General features: G+C 38.8%; 1 protein-coding gene across 5 annotated transcripts; it reads right to left on the reverse strand.

The window, feature by feature from the left end:
• Nucleotides 1-542: 542 nt before the first annotated feature.
• Nucleotides 543-19,142, reverse strand: PRMT7 (protein arginine methyltransferase 7). 5 transcript variants are annotated; one of them, XR_014590934.1, is made up of 19 exons: nucleotides 19,008-19,113; nucleotides 18,299-18,474; nucleotides 17,491-17,527; nucleotides 16,039-16,188; nucleotides 15,378-15,486; nucleotides 14,609-14,721; nucleotides 13,142-13,383; nucleotides 12,823-13,000; nucleotides 11,611-11,738; nucleotides 10,659-10,818; nucleotides 10,141-10,224; nucleotides 9,071-9,118; nucleotides 8,185-8,274; nucleotides 7,401-7,562; nucleotides 4,976-5,050; nucleotides 4,403-4,563; nucleotides 3,142-3,238; nucleotides 2,065-2,178; nucleotides 549-1,320 (listed from the first exon to the last, which is right to left on the reverse strand). XR_014590934.1 is itself a non-coding variant. In XM_083869867.1 (19 exons), the coding sequence occupies exons 3-19, from the start codon at nucleotides 18,394-18,396 to the stop codon at nucleotides 2,420-2,422; spliced, it is 2,088 nt and encodes a 695-aa protein (XP_083725993.1). In that variant the 5' UTR covers nucleotides 18,397-18,474; nucleotides 19,008-19,025; nucleotides 19,066-19,142; the 3' UTR covers nucleotides 2,220-2,419. The 5 variants fall into 5 exon arrangements, 4 of the variants coding, with proteins under 4 accessions (XP_083725994.1, XP_083725993.1, XP_083725992.1 ...); XM_083869867.1 differs by lacking the exons at nucleotides 549-1,320; nucleotides 2,065-2,178 and adding an exon at nucleotides 2,220-2,575 and having other exon boundaries at nucleotides 19,008-19,025; nucleotides 19,066-19,142; XM_083869866.1 differs by lacking the exons at nucleotides 549-1,320; nucleotides 2,065-2,178 and adding exons at nucleotides 2,220-2,575; nucleotides 19,126-19,139 and having other exon boundaries at nucleotides 19,008-19,065.
• Between the last annotated feature and the right edge of the window lie 77 nt (nucleotides 19,143-19,219).

Consider the following 19,219-nt stretch of genomic DNA (forward strand, 5'->3'; position numbering starts at 1 on the left):
CACTCACAGTGAATTAGAACATCCACAAGGTTTCTTGAGCATATCCATCAGATTTTGCTCCTCTAAGGAACCTACAGGTGCTAAAATATACTCAGCATTCCATTCTTCCAGTGGTAGTGTTTTGGGGTGGTTTTTTTGGTTTTTTTGGTTTTTTTGGATAGCAGCTATGCAATTTCTGTTCCAGATGTACTGAAATTGAGGATGTTCTTCCTTATATGCACACAGCACACAGCTCAGCCCTGAGAACACAGTTCTGCAGATGGCTGCTACTGCATCCAGCTTCTGCCCTTCTCCTTCACTACACCCATCCCTGAGAATCTCTACAATCCCATGTCTCAAACACAAAATGGGTTTAATAAGGATGACCCTCAGTCACCATCCTCAATATCCGTAACTTCAACATATATAACACTGATAAAATACAAATTCCCATCAGTGTGGATTTCCTCCCTTTGGCGTTTTAACAAATTTCTGTTTTATTTTTTCTTAGGAAGTACAATTAAGGCACATCCATACACAGTTACCTTTGAGAAAGTTATTACTACACAATAAAATACTGTGAGTTTGGTTGTGGTTCTTTCCTATCTTATCAAACATATAAATTATAATATATTGCTAACCAGTTTTGTGTTCTTGATGGAACACTGTAATCATTTGCTGGATCCAGAATAACGTGTGCAGTTAAATGCCCTTGCAGAAGCTGTTTCTACTGCAGAAAGAACAGCAGCTCATGCCTTCAGTGTCAGGCCAGACACAGGAGTTACAGGACAGAGCCAGGAGAGGAGCAGCTGTACAACACCAGCCTTTTTCAGCCTTGCACAACTGTGCCTGTGCCTTTTTTTTTTTTTTATAAAGGGCCAAGCCTCTACTATTTTAAACACCTGGCCATGCTACTGTTCCCTTTACAACTGCACTGTGTACAACAAGTAACAAACAGATTTGCTACCATACTTTCTGTGGGCTAGGCTAGAAAAAGAATTGTTTTATGAACAGCAACCTATATATTCCAGAAAACTCTGTAAGAGATGACAACTAAAGTTAAGCATCTTATAAGTGCAGTTTTGAAAAGTGAAATTCACAGACCTCAGCAGTAGCTGCAGGGTTTCTGTTCATCAGGAAAATGGATCTAAAAATTCAGGAATATTTCAGATGGCTTGTGGGTCTATAAACATGATCATACCATTAGAAAAAAAAAATAATAATAAAAAAAAATTTTTACTCACAAGAATGATGTACCATGGTGAGCCGGAAAGCAGAGTAGGGGAGGCTTCTGCTGCCTCGTGGCTTCTCTATTATAATCCTTTCCCTTTGCTAAAGCTGCTGCCCAGAGGAAACAGGAGTAGCTTTGGTAACTGTTATCCCTGTGGATAGCTGACATAATTTGGGACTGGCAGGACATTGATTTTCTATCAAAACCTTAATAGGTCACACATACAAAACAGATACACCAAATTGATTGTTCATCTAAAGCAGAACTCATTTCACACAATGCCACTGCAGCCAATGTGATCTGAGAGCAACTAAGAAAACCTCAGTCGTGGACATGTGGTACTGCAGAGCACCTGACAACTCAGCCAAACAGACAGGTATTATTTGCACCTCTGATGCAATGAGTTTAAGGCCACATTTTTAACCATATATTGAGTATTACATATCTCATAAAGAGTTGCTTTTTTCCTATGACTATTTTCCTTTTGTTTCTGGTCAGACTACCATCAGTTTGTCAATTCCAAATAATTTGAAGACGTGCGTTTTCTAATTTCCAGTCACAGTTTTCCAGATTTTGGTCACTTTTTGGCAAAGGACTCTTCAGAAATGCAGCATCTCAGAACATGAGCTGCAGCAGAACATCAGTGCACCACACTTTAATTCACTGGCCATTTCAGCATAGAGCCAGCCACAACTTAGACAAGACTGAGAATAGCTAAGCTATTTCTTTCTCCCTATTAAGTGTGCTAATATACATATGTGGCTTGAGTTGGGATTTCCTTTTGTGCAGTCTGCAGATTATTTCCCATTTTATAGTGGAAGAGCACAGTCTAGAAATAAATGTGTTTAACTCACTTTTCTGTAATGTCAGTGTAAGGCCTGGCGTCCTCATCCAGTGACGTGCCATGCAATAAACAGCTGCTATTGCCAAGTCAACTGTTTTGTACCTCCTTAACACTATGTAAAATCCTGAAAGAGATGATGAAAACCATGTGTGTATGTGTATATAAACCCTGACAAGAATACCTGTCCCTAAGAAATGGTTCCTCTTTACCTCACTAACTGTATTTTGAAAACAAACCCAAAAAGGTTAGAAGTATGGTAAAGAACAGTTTGCTCTCTGAACAGAATGAAAGAAACCCTCTGTTGTACAAAATAAAAATGCTGTATGTTTATTATAATTTAGGAACATGAGCGTGAGGAAAGTATTTTATAATAGCTTAAAATCCATGGCAATCTCTCCTGTCTTTGTGTCAAAATTTATAGCATATGTGACAGCAGTAGGGTCTGACTGAATTTCTGATTCAATAACAGAGCTGAAGAAATAAACAGCTTGCTTGCAGTGGGGATTCCATTCACAGTTTCCCTACAGGAGAGAGTTAAAAGTGAAAGCAGTCAAATTCTACAACATTATTATTTTACAGTAACAATGCAGTAAGAGGTTTTGTTCCCAGCTGAGCACACAATGATCAACAGTTATCACTTACACTGCCATCCACTCCACTATGGAACACATAACTTGAAATACCATCTGCTACATCACACACTGAAGTCACTGAGTTAAAAATGGATTTGGTCAAAGGATATTGAGATGGAATACTAAAAATACCTACTCCCTCCCCTCCAAATTTTTGCTTTTGTTAAACTGAGATGAGGTTACTTGTATGAAAAAACTCTGCTTTGACCTAGCATCCCATTTAAATTCTGAATTTGATTCCAAACTAGAGAGCATTTGGATGCAAATCAGACTCTCCCATTTTAAGGTACATCCCTTGCTCCCCACAAAAACATGAAGAGATACTTTTAGTAATTCTGATGACACAGTATTCAAACAGTGTTAGAAGGGGTACTACACAACCCAAGCATGGCCAGCAGAGACCCACTGCAGCAATCCTACAGACTTTGACATAATAAATGAGATTGAAGATATACCTTTTCATTTGACAGCTGCATCAGTCCTGTACTAACAGAGATATCAGCAGTAAGATGATATTCCATCCACAGAACTGCTCCATGGCTCTTTCCTTTCCTGGGGAGAGATGCAGGATAAAACTTGTTACTTTACACAATCCTGGCAGCTTAAACACTGCACTAGTGTTTAAGTGAGAGCTGCAAAAGCATGAGCAACTTCCTTGAAAGAAAGCTGAACAGCTGACTGAGTTGGTAATTGGGGGCAGAAACTTTAAAGCATTTGCAGATATGAAATCTAAAAAAGGCAAGGAAGAGAACATGTCATAACTACATCTGCTCAGCAGCACAGCCACTTAGCCAGCACAGAATAACATGGCATGAATTACACAGCATACGCTGAGAACTTCCTTTAGAGACCTCAGTTCCCATTGACTCTGAAATTATAGGAAATATTTACCACACACCCCGTGTCACTTCAAGTGCCTGCTCCACAAGAAGCAGAGGTCATTCCACTGCTCTGCCTGCAAACACAACTGCTGCAAAGGCACAGAGACCCCACACAGATGGCTCTGGAGTCTATGAAAGCTTGAATTTTGTTTAATGAGAAACACAGCAGTGTTTGAGCTATGTAAGCTCTAGATAGTTAAAACCCAAAACTTTCTCATTTTGTAATTCTTAACAGCATTTCAAGTTTGAACAGTTCAATCCACAGTTATAGTGAAAAGTATCTCAGAAGATATGGCAAAATATCCAGACTGCCAGGATTACAGTTAGAAGGAAGAATAGCATATACATTAAAGGCTATTAACACAATAATTTTAAAGCTATTAAACATAATAATTTATTAATTATTGATAAGCTAAGTAGAAGCTTTTTCTGCAGTATGAGCTGAGGCAGTATGCAACAAACAAAAACATTAAAAACATCCAGGTAATGTTCTGTTTTATTTTCTCTAAACTATAAATTAATCTATTTAAATTTCAAATCATGGTGAGAACTAGTAAAATGTTGGTTTTTTAAAACAGAGGCATATTATATAATCTAAAAATATCTAACATTATTGTATTATCATTACAGCCTACTGTGAATACCCACAGGAAGCTTGTATCAGAGCAACTTCCACAATCTTAGGTCACATTATTAAAAAGTATCAAGTACACTTGCACCAGTTAAGTGTAATACACTTAGAGGAGCTCTAAAATAACTTCTCTAAAGAGTCTGAATAGGAGGAGGTAAAAAAATGGATGATGACAAGAATATTTATTGCAGTGAGAAAACTGACCTTAGGAGCTTTACAGAGCCCTCTGTGCTCAGACAGTGCTGTGGTACAGTCTTTGTGAAGTCAAATGTCAAAACTTCACATGGGTCTGAGAGTGACTTGCAGGGATATTCCCACAGGGGGTGAGGTTCTGCTTCCTTGGATTCCCTAAAATTCAGAGAATCCTGAAGAAAGGAAGGAATAAAATTAATTGAAAACAACAGAAATGCAAACCCAGAGTATTTAAGCAATAAAGCTGTAAGAGGGCATGGCTGCACTCCTTAGGCACAAGGGAGAAAACATCCTCCATGTGTGAAACCAAATGCTGTGACTGGGGCTCTCAGCCCTGAAACAGAAATGAGCACTTTCAAAATACAACGCATTGAAATTTTCTTCTCCCTCGAGGTAAATTCTACTCTATAATTGTCTGTACTCCTCCAAAATTAATCTAGAGCAGAGCTCTAGAAACTTTACAAATGAATCCCAAACAACAGTGCTCTGCCTAATACACAAGCTTTTCAACAGTCACTAAATGCGTTATTAAACCAAACTGAATTTGTGTTTTGCTAAGACTTGTGCTGAAACTACTTTTCTTACTTTAATCATATCATCCATAGTTTGGACATCAAAACCTTCACAGATGCCACATGGACTCCGGATTCTCCATAAGTCCTACAAAAAACAACAGGATTTTGTTTGGCTTTATTAAAGGAACCAGGAAATCTTGAAATAATTTTAGCTGTAGCTTAGACATTCAATAGCAAGCCAGATACTATGTATATATTGCTAAATCATTACAACTACTGCAAGAATCAGAAGACAATTCTAGGAAAAGGTTTTTTTAAGTTGGTTAATTCTTAAATTACTGTTTTCAACTCCTCTAAAGAACATTTTTTACAATTTCTGTGTATAGTTTACTTTAGAGCAGGTATGGATTTGCCAAGATCTAAACCTCACAGCCCCTCCACTTTCCCTATCCAGCACAGGTAAGTGCTCCCAGTAGTATCTAACATCTCACAGCCTACCAGAGAACCACAGTTCCCTTTAACCCCATAAAGTGGAGTGAGATCATTTTAACCACTTCATTCCATGCCTCTCATTGACTTTATAAACCCACTGGACAGACTGACTCAGTTCAACATTTGCCTTTTCTCAGACTTTATTAATGGTCTCCTACTAGAACACAAACACTCATTAGCTGTGGATATATACATTTTATTACCTGTTCATTGTCACACTTAATCTCCAATGTTCCTGCTTTACAAGCTGGCAGGACTGCTGTACATTTAAACAAATACTGTTATAATTTCTGCCTGACTACAGCATGAACTAGAGTGACTTTCAAGAGTCTCTGAATGGTACACCCAGAAATATCAAAACAGACAGGTAGCACCTGCTCCCTAAATGCAATTATGGATGAAACAAGTTTATAACTGAAGTAATTCCATCATTTTTTTTCCCCTGGATCAAGGTTTTGTTAATTGCTTAACCATGATGACAAATCCATTCTGAGAGGACAGAATAGCCTACAGAACATACTCTGCAGAAGACCTTGCAACACTTTGTGTCTGTTCCCTCTGGCTAACCAAGAACTGCTAAATGCAGAGGTTATTTTTAAAATCCCACAGATTCCAGTCTTTTAGTCTAGGTTCACCACTGAAAGAAGATAATGTAAAATTAAAACAATAGCTTTCGGGTAGCCTACTGGAACAAAATATAAGTTAAATGTTCTACCAAAAATTTTATGTGCCATCATCTCTGAACAAACCCTGTATATGAAAGTGTAAAACTGAGGCTTAGGTGACATGAATGTTACTCTGCATTCTGCTGATTGCTGAATAATCTTCAGTCATCACTCTGCATGCTTTAGTTTCCTCATCCAGAACATGAAGAGAATAATGCTTACTTCCTTAAAAAAATGCTTTGAGTTCTAGGGAATTAAAACCTCTAGATAAGAGTGCATGGAATTAAAATGTACTGCATATTTCAGTCTGATTACTGCTGATTACTTTAAATATCTGCTCCCTATTAGAGGATTCTGATTTACATTATTTACTCAGTATATACTTAAACTCTGTACATTTTGGCAGAAAACTGAAAAAATGTGCACCACAGTTGATTAGCCCCAGAAGGGGAAAAGAACAAACCCATTTTCACATGCACAAATCAAAGGCAGAAATAAGAGAACAAGGTTAAAGAGCATCTGAATGAAGAAACTGTTAAAGGAGAGAAGGCTCAGACAAAAAACTACACAGCTGGTGAACCAGAAGGGAGAAAAAACTCCAAAAAAGACCTGGCATTTTTAACAGATAAACTGAAGGCTGTGTTTATGTGAAAATTAAGTAGATTATAGGCATTTTTATTAAAAGTATGTACATTTATTTACACAATGCCAGACTACAGAGTTCCCTCACTTATGCCATTGGGCTTTGCATATTAATGATGAAAGTACTTAATTTCCATTTTCATGGTAGGTAAGCACTTCACAATCTTTTGTTACAAAGTCCTCAATAAATGAAAAAACTACATTTATAACTTTGTACAACACCTGAAATACAACTTTTCAAAGTATTTTTATGATGTGCTCATATTCAGAAGCGTGCACAGCTTCAGGCAGTTAAAAAATAAATCCACATGCAATTAGGAATCTTGCCTACAGCCTTATAAAGCCACATTTCAAAACATGATATGTTGCAGAGTATCTAATTTATACATATATTTATATATTATATATGTGATAAAATATCTAATTTTATAAATAACTACAACTGCCACATGCTTCACCAATATCTAATCTAAATCAATATCTTAAAACGTGCAGGCCTTTCATTTTAAATTGCAAAATTACTTGAGCTGATTTGCTCACAAGAGATGGTTGAAAAAGCAAAATTCACCCTTCAAGGTATCATATATTCTTCCCTCAGGTGGTAAGTAAAGAACATACTGGACAGTATTAAGATGCAATAAAGTTGTAGAGTATTCAGTTTCGAGTGGATTTGTGTAAATATCTGACCAATCTCACCTGGAACTCCACAATCATCATATGCAAAGCAGCAGACTGAGGTAGGACTGTGACATTGCTGGCAAGGTGAGCACTCACAGCTGTCCTGGCATACCAGAAATACAGGTTATGCCACGGCAACAAACTTGTGGTGAAAAACGGCTCCCCCACAAGGACAGAGATCTTGGCAAAGAAGGGAAGAGATAAAAAGCATTATAATAAAGAACAATAACTCATAACACAGGCTGTTTAGGTTTTCCAATAGCTGCCAGTGCAATATATTAAGTGAAATCATCTAGATAAAAACTTCTACTGCTCCCTAGGGATTTAATTACTGTACACTGCACGTACAACATACTGGACATGGTTCTGTGGGTTTAGTTACCACATTTTATATTGAATTTTCCCACAGCAAAGTTCGTGAGAAAATACTGCAGTTTGAGTTTGCAAGGTTTTGTAATGAATTAGAGAATTCTGAAGTTCTGAAGTATGTTATTACTTCTAAATAGATTGCAATCTTCTTGAGTGGCCTGTGAAAGAGCTACAGCCTTGTAGAACCAGTTAAACTGCCTTAACTACTGGGGCAATTATGCAGCAGGGAAAGTCACACTCTTCAAAAACAAAGCAACAACCTTCCCACAGTCTTTAGTCTCCTTTAGTTTTAGTGGCACATGTTGTGAACCATTTACTCATTACATTTTATATTAATTGGGAAATAACAGAATTCATTGTGGTTACAATACATTTTTACCTTCTGCTCCTTACCAACCCCTGAAATTCAGTATAATGGATAACTGCAACATACCTTTTTTTCTTCCAAATGAGAAGGCTTCAGCAACTCAGGACGTGCTTCTATTATTTTAATTTTATCTTCAAGATGATTTGCTTTAAAAAACTAAAATCAAAAAGTAATACACTGCCTTTATCAAAAGCCACAGTTGAGACCAAATTAATAATTTTATTGAAAATAAAATAGAAAAAAAACCCAGCAGACCAAAGAAATTTTAATAAAACTGCCTGCCATAACTCATGAGGATGATACAAGTCTATTCTTGAAGGCTGCATGCACCTAGAGCCAATGTGTCACACCTAGGGAACTAAAGCATGGGCCCTCAGTGTTCTTTAAATTATCTATATGAGAAGGTAGACAACACAAAAGTTGTCTCACCTTCCCTCATTTGTACTTTGAAACATATGAGAAGGATAATCAAGAAAGGTAAGAATCTCTTCACCCATGAAAACACTGCATATTTGGCTTTTCTTTGAGACCAGGTTTGAGTCCTCATTTGCCCAACATTCCTGGTTTTGCACTTCTGAGCCACAGACTGAGCCAGATCTCTTTCAAACACACAGTGTCAACTACAAGATCCACAGCCCAGTGATCACTCCAGGAAGCTGCTTCCAGTCACTTCTTAGGCACCAGCTGCCCCTCCTGAACAGCCTCCCCTCCACTGGCAGAGCCTTCTGTGCCTTCCCCAGGGCAAACAGCAGAGCAGGCATTCCCAACCTGTCCCAGCTGGAAGCCAGGTAAGACTGGCGCAGATGTTGGGATGCTCTCACTAATCCTCGGAAACAAACAGCCTGGCTTTTATCACCAAGGCAATGGCAGCAGCAGAGCAGCAGCTCAAGCAGACGAGCCAAGAGGCATCTGCAAGGAGAGATCCAGCTTGAACAGAAAATGGAATACTCACTTTTTCCATGACAGAACAGGACACACCAGAGTTTTCTAATGTAAACACCTAATGAAAATACACAGTTAGTCAAACTACCTTTATAGTTTTTAATTAAAAGAATATGTAACTGAAGAATGAAAGAACATTTTGATGCCCTACTCAGCACAGTTCATAAGAACCATGCATCTATTACAGAGCCCGCTATAATGAACTTTTTTAAGAACAAAACACCCCCCAAAACTACAGGCTAAATACTTCTGTTTTCATAGCTATACAAGAAAAAAACCCAACTCAACAGAAGGCAAATATTTCTTTTCCATTTTTAAGTTGCACACAGCATATTAACATTTGTTCTAAGCATATATTTACTTGTGAACAAATGCAAGCATATTATCAGTGTGCCAAACTGTAAATACTGCTTAACATGACCTGACTGTACCAGCTGGAAAGTGCTCAGAAGCCTTCTGCAGTAAGAAAAAAAAATAGTTTTTATCCAAAATGGATGAATTTTTAGGCAATATGCTACATTCCTCAAGATTATATTACATTACACATTCCCAGATATTCAGTTCAACTCTAACAGATTTTAGTTTAAAGAACCCCCTGTCAAGTAGGGCATTTATGTATGTGAGACAGCCAGGCAGCCCTCAGTTACACAGATCCAGTACTCTTACTGCTTCCTACTTGGCCCTTACAGATCTTCCTCTCAAGACTAGGTAACAAATGTAATTAGGGAATGGCAAACATAAAAGAAAAATATCTTGCCAGATATTTAGGTCCATAGAAAGAGTGTTTTCAAAAAAAACAAGATACAAGATGGCAAACAGGAAGCAGTGGGGAATGAGGAACAGCACTTTCCCTCAAAACTCCACACTGGTAAATGTCAAATCTGGTAATTATTATCTTCCTAGACTTCAGCTTGACCAGAGATGAATTTAACCTCCCCTTCAACTTAATGTGAGCCTAGTCCTCACTTGTCCCTGAAGAGGCACTGCAAATAGTTTAATAATGAGCTAGAAATTAACTACATGAGAGAAAAATGCCAAGCTAAAATACAAAGATCTGAAAAACAGGACAAAGTACTCTACCTGCTTTGCTCCAAGATAGTGAGCCAGCACAGGCAGCAGACTGCCATCACTGATACAAAGGCAAACACTATCTGTTTTCAGAACCTAGAGAAAACAAATAGTCATTGTAATTCTTACTCCAGAGGAAAACATTTTCCACACTTTATACACTTTCATATCAAATAACAGTAAAAAAATTCTCATGTAATGCCCTTGGCTTAGGTCTGAAAAAGTTTGCTCAAAAATGTATTGGACGTCTTTATTCAACTTCCAATACTATGTCTAACAAACACACAGAGCTGCTACAAATTCTATGCAAAAATGGCTGCTTAGCATTTAAAAATTTAATACCAAAGTTTGCAAGACAAAAGTATAACTCCCATCTGATGGGAGAAAAATACACCTTGTGAGCAAAGTCCTTTGCAAAGGACAAACAATAATTACTGCAAATTCCATATTCCATAAATAATTCCTGCAAATAAACCAGTATGTGCATCCATCAGAGAAGCCAATAAAACCTGCAGGCAGTGAGCACTCACTTTCTTCAAGGACTTGATGTATTGGCGTGTTCTGTTCTGATCATTGAGCTCCCCAAGGCGGGGCCTGTTCCAAAGCAGATGAGCACGACACCTACAGACAGGACTCTCCACACGAGCATCTGCCTCATGCTCCTCTTCATCTGCTTTATTCTCCCCTTCTCTGTAAAAAATTTCAATGTACTATCAACTACAGCATCAGTAACACGCTTTTGCAAACAGGCACATTTATGCATTTTGGCTGATATGCACAGTAATGAATACAAACTCTGCTGTCAATTTTTTGAAGTTCCTGGTTTCCAGAGACATTTCTGTAACCCACATTTCCCAATGAAGAGAGGTCAAAAAGAATTTTCACCTTCTTTAAAGGTCAAAACCAAGAGCCATCCCCTACTTTCCCACTATGATGGTTGGGTACTTTAGGCTTAGGCCTTTCAGCATACAGTTACTTGTTTGAATTTTTGATTCCTAAGTAAAAAAGGCACAGCAAAATCAGACATCTTAAAGCTAGCACTGGTTTTAAAAATGCTGGCTGCTATTGTCACTACAACCAACATGATTAAGCTCTTTTTAATCTGAGCAAAAGGCAGTAATCTCAAAAAGACAGTGCTGACAAGGTAATTTGAAAATGGAAACAGAATGGCAATTATTTCACTTCTTAACCCATATGTCACTTCAGCTGTGCTGTATTTTAGGATTTCCAGGAATCAACCAGGAGTGTTTTATGCTTCTTTGTCAGAGAATGCACCCAGGTACGTGGCAGGAGCTTGCACTCCAACTGAGTTTTTATGCATAATGTGTATTTTCCACCTGTGCACTGCCCATGAAGCAGCCTTTAATATTTTTCTACTCTTTAGGTTCTTATCTTGCTCTTCTACAACAGGAGATGCTCTAAGAGCAGCAAATACTCCAGCTTGGAGTAAGACAGCAGCCTGTCTCACACACTGATTGTTACCTGGCTCTCTGCAGGTTGTACCACACCGAGTACTCGTCACGACAGGCAGTCAGGTACAGCTTCTCACCCTGCACAACTGGCTCTTCACGTGGAAGAAAATAAACACACTGCATCCAGTGATCTCTCCACTGAAAAGGGTTGACACACAAAACCTTAGAAACTCATTCATAAATAGCAAATGGAAAGTGAACAAATAGCAGGAAATCAATTAGGAAGAATGGGCACAACTTTGAAAATGCACGATTCATTTAAAGAATCTTGTTCAAATTAGCAAGGCTGAATAAAGACCAGTATCACACATTGAATAAGATTGATTTCTTGCAACAGAATAAGCCTGAGACTATTGGCTTGCTCACTGGCCAAGCTTCTATTTCAACCAAATTAAAAATAACCCAAAATTGTTCTGCATTTATTAATGCAGTTTCACCTCCACAGTTCACTTGTGTTGGAAACCTGTACTGAACTGCTGACAGCCTCATGCACCTAGAATTATGTCACTTATTATGTCACTCTGACCACAGCACTACTATTTCACAGTGTTTCAAAAAGGTGGTTTTTGCATTGCAAATACCCTCTGCTGATCAGTCATTCTAGGCTGACTGAACACCTCCAATTTGATAATTTCAAATTTTATTCTCAAACATCTTAAGTGTAGACAATCATTTTGTAACTTCCTTTTGACTAAGTCCATCCTGCTGCTAAATACATTCACACAAAAACACAGGAATCTGACTCAGTAGTGATAGTATTTCTACCATTATTCATATCAATCCAGAACTTTCCTACACTAGCCTCTTTTTTCTTATCAGAGTATAAATATACTACCATAAACATAACACTTATTTGGAAATTTAATAGAACTACATGGAAGCAAACCACAGAGTAATATTTTAACCAGGGATAGAGACTAGTTAAGGAAAAAGATATGGAAATCTTTATTTCTTACACATAAAAGAAATAACAATATCTGGAAGACAGCTTCAGTCTTTAACCTTTACATAAAAGATAACTCTTAACATTTAACATTAAGGAAAACCTAAAATGGGCATATACCACATCTGAAATTTCTACAGTTTGCTTATTTAGCACCTTCCAATGCATTAAATATAGCAAAGTTCCTAAGCAAGTTAAGGCAGAGCTGCTTAAACCCCCCAGTACTCCAAAGAGTTGCTCAGTCATCTGACAATGGGATCTGAAGGCTCAGTTTTTTACCTGCAAAGCAGAAGAGGGTTTTACCCAGTAGGGAGCCATTGTGCAATTTATCATCCCAGAGGGGTCCATGTCAATATCCCACCAGGAAAGTACAATTTGTGCCTTGCCAGACTTCACAGGCTCCAGCTGCACTCTGTAGTAGGTAGAAGCACTCTGTACTGGCTTACTGAAATCCACACTGCAGGGAAGAATGAAAATTACAAAAAAAGAAATAATAGAAAGACAATTGTAAAAAGAATTCTTCAGAAGCTGAATATAGAGCTTATATGAAAGGCATAACGGGATAACTTTCTTTTGAACAAAACAAGGTCTCCCTTACCTGAACATTGTCACCACATCACTAAGGGTACTGAAGTCACTTGAAGGCATCTGGTTCAGCTGGATGTCACAAACAGAAGGAACACCTGGACAGTTCTCCATTTCTGAAGGTGGAACAAGAATTTTTTCACCATCCTCTGCTTCAACATGAACAGGAAACAGTTTCTTCCAGGACCACATTCTTCTGGATTCCACTAACTGGGCATACACTGTTGCCCTGTGAGGCACTGCCTCACATCCTTCCTGAGTGTTCAAAACAAAGGGTAAACACATTCAACAAGTCTGACTTATTAACATGAGGGAGAATTAAATCAATTGAAATGCAAACCCATTTAAAGAAAAGTTGGACTGGGAGCTTTGAAATCTAAAATACAAGTCATTTTAGAGACTTTTTAACATCAGAGCCATTTGTCTCTCTGTGAAATACAATACATGCATCTATCCTGTTCAGTGTGGTTCAGCAAGGCCACATTACCTCATTAACCATGCAACATTATCAGTTTACTAGCCTCAGTGAAACTTGCATTTCCATTCTTGTTCTGAAATAAGAGATCTAGCCTGAGCTTCTCAAGGCAGAAAACTACCAAGCTATCAACAATAAAAGAGAGTTGCTGATTGCAATGAGAAAACAAGAAAAATAATGGCTCAAATATTTAGGCAAGGACAATTTGTATCCATGTTTAAAGAGTGGAAAACATACAGTTGTCCTGAAGTTGTCATAAAAATCCCACTATGAACTAAGAGCCAACGTGAAGCCCAAAATCAATGCTTTTACAGAAAAAAGACTAGTTTCAATTCAGACTTCTATATGGAGAGCAGTACAAAATTATTGACTGCTATTGTCTTCGTATGGTGTCTTTTAAACTGGTGAATGCAAACCTGAAAACCTAAGTCAAGTTCTGCCATCCACATTTTAATGAAGGGAAAATATTAGAAGATGTAAAAGAGAAAGCCCTAAAGTAATACCCATAGATTATAAGTAAAAAAAAAAAAGGGATATTATTTAAATACAGCATTTAAAATATTTTCACATGCAAAATGCATATAGAGTAGTTGGAGCACAACAGGAAAAAAGAAACAACCAAAAATGAACCAATGCCTGGGAAGTGAAGCTCATCAAATTTACAGGAATTTTTTAAAATATCTTGGGACAAATTTGTTATTAAGGAGAGCTTCAAATCAGAACTAGATGCCTTTCTGAAAGACATTTGTTAATCAGCAAGTTATTGGTTTCAACACAAAGCAACTAGGTGTAATTGCAGAGCCTGTGATTTACAATATGAACTCAAATAGCTTTATTCTAGGAATTAATCTAGTAAATTATTGACTGAGTAAGAAACTAGCAGAGTTGATGGTGTATTTACCAAGGGATACAGAAGCCTAAGTTCTGTATAATCTCTATCCTACTTCAAAAAAAGGCAGACGAATTTCTCTACTGATAGATGTGACACACTTCCTGTTTCCTTACCTGTACAAGAAATTTGTGTGCATGCTCATAGCTTGGCAAAGCTCCTTCTCCAATCAGCTCTGTATCAAATAATTCTGTTACCAGGATGTTTGCCCGACACTGCATATCTCCATCTAAAAGACACAAATCAATACTGCAATGTTAAATCTTCATGTAAGTCTTTCAAGAAGATGCTGTCCTGAATACACCAGTAATTAAAAAACTTATTCCTGTCAGAGAGTTTGCTGAAGACTGGAGACTATTTTCCATTTGAAATACAAATGGCTATTGAGATGTTACCAGAACACTTTCCTTAAAAGGAGATTTCCAGTGTTGCTTTCCAGAATGCAAAGTATCACAGAATCCTTAAGGTTAGAGAGGACCCTGAAGATCAAGTCCAACCACTAACCCACCACCATCACCATGTTCACCATTAAACCATGTCCTCAAGTGCCATACCCACAGGTTTTTGAACACTTCCAGGGATAGTCACTTCATCCTCCCTCTAGGCAGTCTTTTCAATGCTTTATAACCCTTTCTGTGAAAAAAACAAAAAATTCCTGATCTCCAATCTAAACCCTCCCTGGCACAACCTCCTTTCAGGCAGTTGTAGAGGTAAGGTCTCCCCTGAGCCTCCTCTTCTCCAAGCTGAACCACCCCCAGCTCCCTCAGTGTTCTCAAAGCATTTGTTTTAATAAAAAAAAAATGTATAAGAAATAAGAGTAAGACACGTTCCTTTGTGGTTTTCAGGTACTTGCCAATTTTTCTAAGCCTAGCCTATTTTTCTCACCTGGGCCAACTGTGACTTCAGTGGAATGCTTGTTGATTACTTTGATCTTGTCTGAAAAACCATTTTTCTCCACTATCTTCACAGCAGCATTAGCCATGGGCTTGAATACCTGTGAACAGCCAGAGTATAACAAAATGCCACCCCTCAAGTCAGCTTTCAAACATGGAAGGGCAACAACACAAAATGCAAGATATTTAGTTCTAAAAAAAAATTAACATCTTCTGTATCTTTTCCTATGTTTGAAGTTCACTACCATGAAACAAGGCAATGAGCCTCACTTGAAAAACTGAGCTCCACTGTTAATCAGCTGCCTCCAAAAGCTACTCCAATTTAACTTTTGAAACACAAGAATACATAGTAATATTGTAGCATTTATGTTAAACAAACTCACTTCTTTGTAAAAATAAAGATATACATACATACATCAACAAAAGCCCCCCGAAAATTTACATGTCATCAAGTCACTCTGTCAATGAAACCAAAACAACCAGCACTGAAATAGTCACTAAAGTATGCCAAAACCCAGCTTGTATTAACAGTGTAATTGTGAAGAGAATTTCTGTTTCATTCAGACCAAAAGCAACAGAGATAGCACATAGCCTGAAAATAAGAGCATCACAAAGAATGTGCTGAATATGTGTAACCCCTAAGAAATGCTCACCTCAATGGCATAGCAGAAATCTGCCCCAGCTGAAGCTGCCATCATGGACAGGAGTCCTGTGCCAGTCCCGATGTCCAGCACAATTGCTTTCTCCCCTCTCTCTTTTACTCTGCTCACTGCAGCACGAATACCTTGGTAGTATTTCACATTCTGTGGAAAAGAAAAAAAAAAATAAGAAACCTTTTATCCATTTATGGTTTTAATTTTTTTGCAGAAATCTTGCATTCTTTGATTGTGAGTTTATGATCAGAAAAAGGCCTACAGACACTCTTTGTGTCAAACAGCCACACCAAAGCCATCTTCAGCAACAACAGCTGTATCTGGCAGGATCAGTCCATGTAAAGTACATCAATAGTTATCACAATGTTCATATTACCATCGGTCAATCAGCTATTCATAACATATGTATGATTTCCAAATGTGATATATTCTCCTGAGCAAATAATAATCAGATCCATGGGAGGTACTATAGGTTTTCTGAATGATTTTACCCCACAGGACCACTCTAATAGTCATATTCTCCTATGGCAGTACAAGAGCTGAAGTATCTTGGGTTAGATTCTTCTCTTCATCTACTGACAAAAGTTCACACATGAGAATTAACCAGTGTAAATCCTGGGTTTGGTTACAAGCCATTAAATGGAGCTATAAGCACATCAGCATCAACAACAGGAAAAACACAAATGCTGTCAGCTGCAAGATACAGATTGATATATATGCTTACATTTCCTTTATAACAACCTACTGGAAGACATTCCAAATTATTTATCAAGTCTTTCAAAGGAATACACAACCTTGGAACATTATACATTTGGAAGGTCTGCTGGATCCCTTTCTGAACAATTCAAGTCAACAACTTTGACACGTATAATTCCAGCAGTTGTTTTAATCACTCAGACACAGCCTGCTGCCTCTACAGTTTATGAAATGCTTGATCCCACTGACATGTTTTAATTCAATATGAATTCAAGACTCATTGTGAAAGCACCACAAAAATCTTTCAAAATGTTATTGATGGAAAGCTGACTTAATGGCTAGAGGAAAATGAACATTTGAACTATTCACTCCAGACTTCATCATATCTCTACATATGGTAGAAATACCACAGAAGAATAGACTTTACTTACATTCCTATAAAAACTAAGAAGCCCAGTTTCACTTTTACAGCCTTTGAAATTTCTACCTAATGAGTCCTATGTCAAAAATGTCAAACATAGAACAGCAAAACTGGCTACTGAATATAAAAATGCTCTGCAGTAAACAACAGAACACTAAAGTCAGATGTAAGAAGGAATCTGCTGATCTAAGAGCAAGTCTGGTACCTTAGAGAGTACAAAAATGTGATCATTTAATCTTTCAGAGAAACCCAGACAATCACACAGTGACAGCTGTTCAAGAGAAATGCAATGGCTCTTTTCCCACCATTCAAAAGGGTTTTGCTTCTGCACTTACTCTGTCCTTATCGTGAAGCATATCTGCATAGCGTGACCTGCAATAAAAGATATTCCAGTTAAAATACTCCATTCTGCAAAGCAACTGCTCTCTGTGGCCCATAAATGCACAAACAACTGACACAATCTTTGAAGACCTAAAGTGTTTCTCAAATCTAAGGAATAATGTCATTTCAGTGATCTGGTCATCAGCATATAAATCAACTCAAGAACTACTGGCAGAAATCCTCTGCAGAGCAATGGACCCAAGTACAGACCTATGGACAAACAGCTGTGAAGTAGCACCTGAGACAGATGTAGAGTCATACAGAACAATGAAAGACAGAACTACTAATGACTTATTTTTTACCAAGACTTAAACTTCTTTGCTTCCCATTTCTTCAAGGGTTGCACTACCCAAAAATAGCCCAAAACATATCTTCCCACCTTCTCTGGCTATTACACTAAGCTCTTAAAAAGTTAGAACAGGAACAGACAACTGGCAGTTATATGTTGCACTGGCATTTAAAAGAAATTTAGTCAATGCATTTTGTCCCAATTCAGCCACTGTCAGGATCAGCCTCACAGAAAATATTTTACAAAATTTAGAAGGAAATTACTTGGAGAATGGTTTACAAAATTCTACATTGACAGCTCTGCCCTGTACATCACTGGGCACATTTACTGACATTTAGACTATTCTCCGGTCTGTTCACCTCATGCTCTTGGAATGTCTACAAAGACAGACCCCCAAACTGCCATTTAAAAAAGGCTGGATTTGCTCATTTTTCAGGGTCCTTTAACAGAACAAGATACTTTCCCAAGCATACCTTGCAATCTCCTGGTGGTAGTCATAGTCCTCACCCTCTTCTATCCACTCCATCGAACCAGTGGTTGGATTGGCTCTTCCACAAAAGGTCTTCATCATCAATCTCAATTCGTATTCTATTATTTATGTATTGTGTGCAGCTTTGCTTTCACTTCAATATAATGCACCAAATATGGGCTGTGAAAAAAAAACCAAACAAACCAACCATAAGAGTCTTAGTAAACACAAGTATCACTTTAGTTCTTGTACATTTCCCCCACTACACCTGCCTTGGCCAGAACCACTGGTGACCGCTTTATGCTTTTTTCATAAGGACGTTTTAAGCTAAAATCTGTCACCTAGTCCTACACTGAAAGGGGACCCTGAAGATCATCTAGGTGTAACCCCTGAGACCTCAGCGCGGAAAAGAAACGGAGACAGCAGTAAATAAATCCTCATGGAAGAACATCCCGTGAGGGAGCACGTCGGGCTGGTGGCGGCGCCTCTGCCCGAGGGGGGACCCGCAAACCCCGGCCGGGACCGCCACAGGCCCGGGCCTCCCCCGCCTCAGGACCGAGCAGCGACGGGGCCCGGCCGGAACGTTCCCCGCCATCCCCGGCCCGGAACCAGCGCGGAGGGCCCGAGAGGCCGCGGGCTCGTCCCTCCTCAGAGCCCCAGGCCGGCAGCTCCGCAAGCCGCGTGTGCCCACCCCGGACACCGCGCACGCCTACCCCGGACACCGCGTGTGCCTTCCCCGAGCCGGGCCGGCCTTCCCGGAGCAGGGCGGGCCTTCCCCGAGCCGGGCGGGCACTCCTCAAGCAGAGCGGGCACTCCCCGAGCCGGGCGGACACTCCTCAAGCAGAGCGGGCACTCCTCAAGCAGAGCGGACACTCCCCGAGCCGGGCGGACACTCCCCGAGCCGGGCGGACACTCCCCGAGCCGG

Source organism: Zosterops lateralis, assembly GCF_965231275.1.
Source record: "Zosterops lateralis genome assembly, chromosome: 12".
In the NCBI taxonomy this organism is placed as follows: Eukaryota; Metazoa; Chordata; class Aves; order Passeriformes; family Zosteropidae; genus Zosterops; species Zosterops lateralis.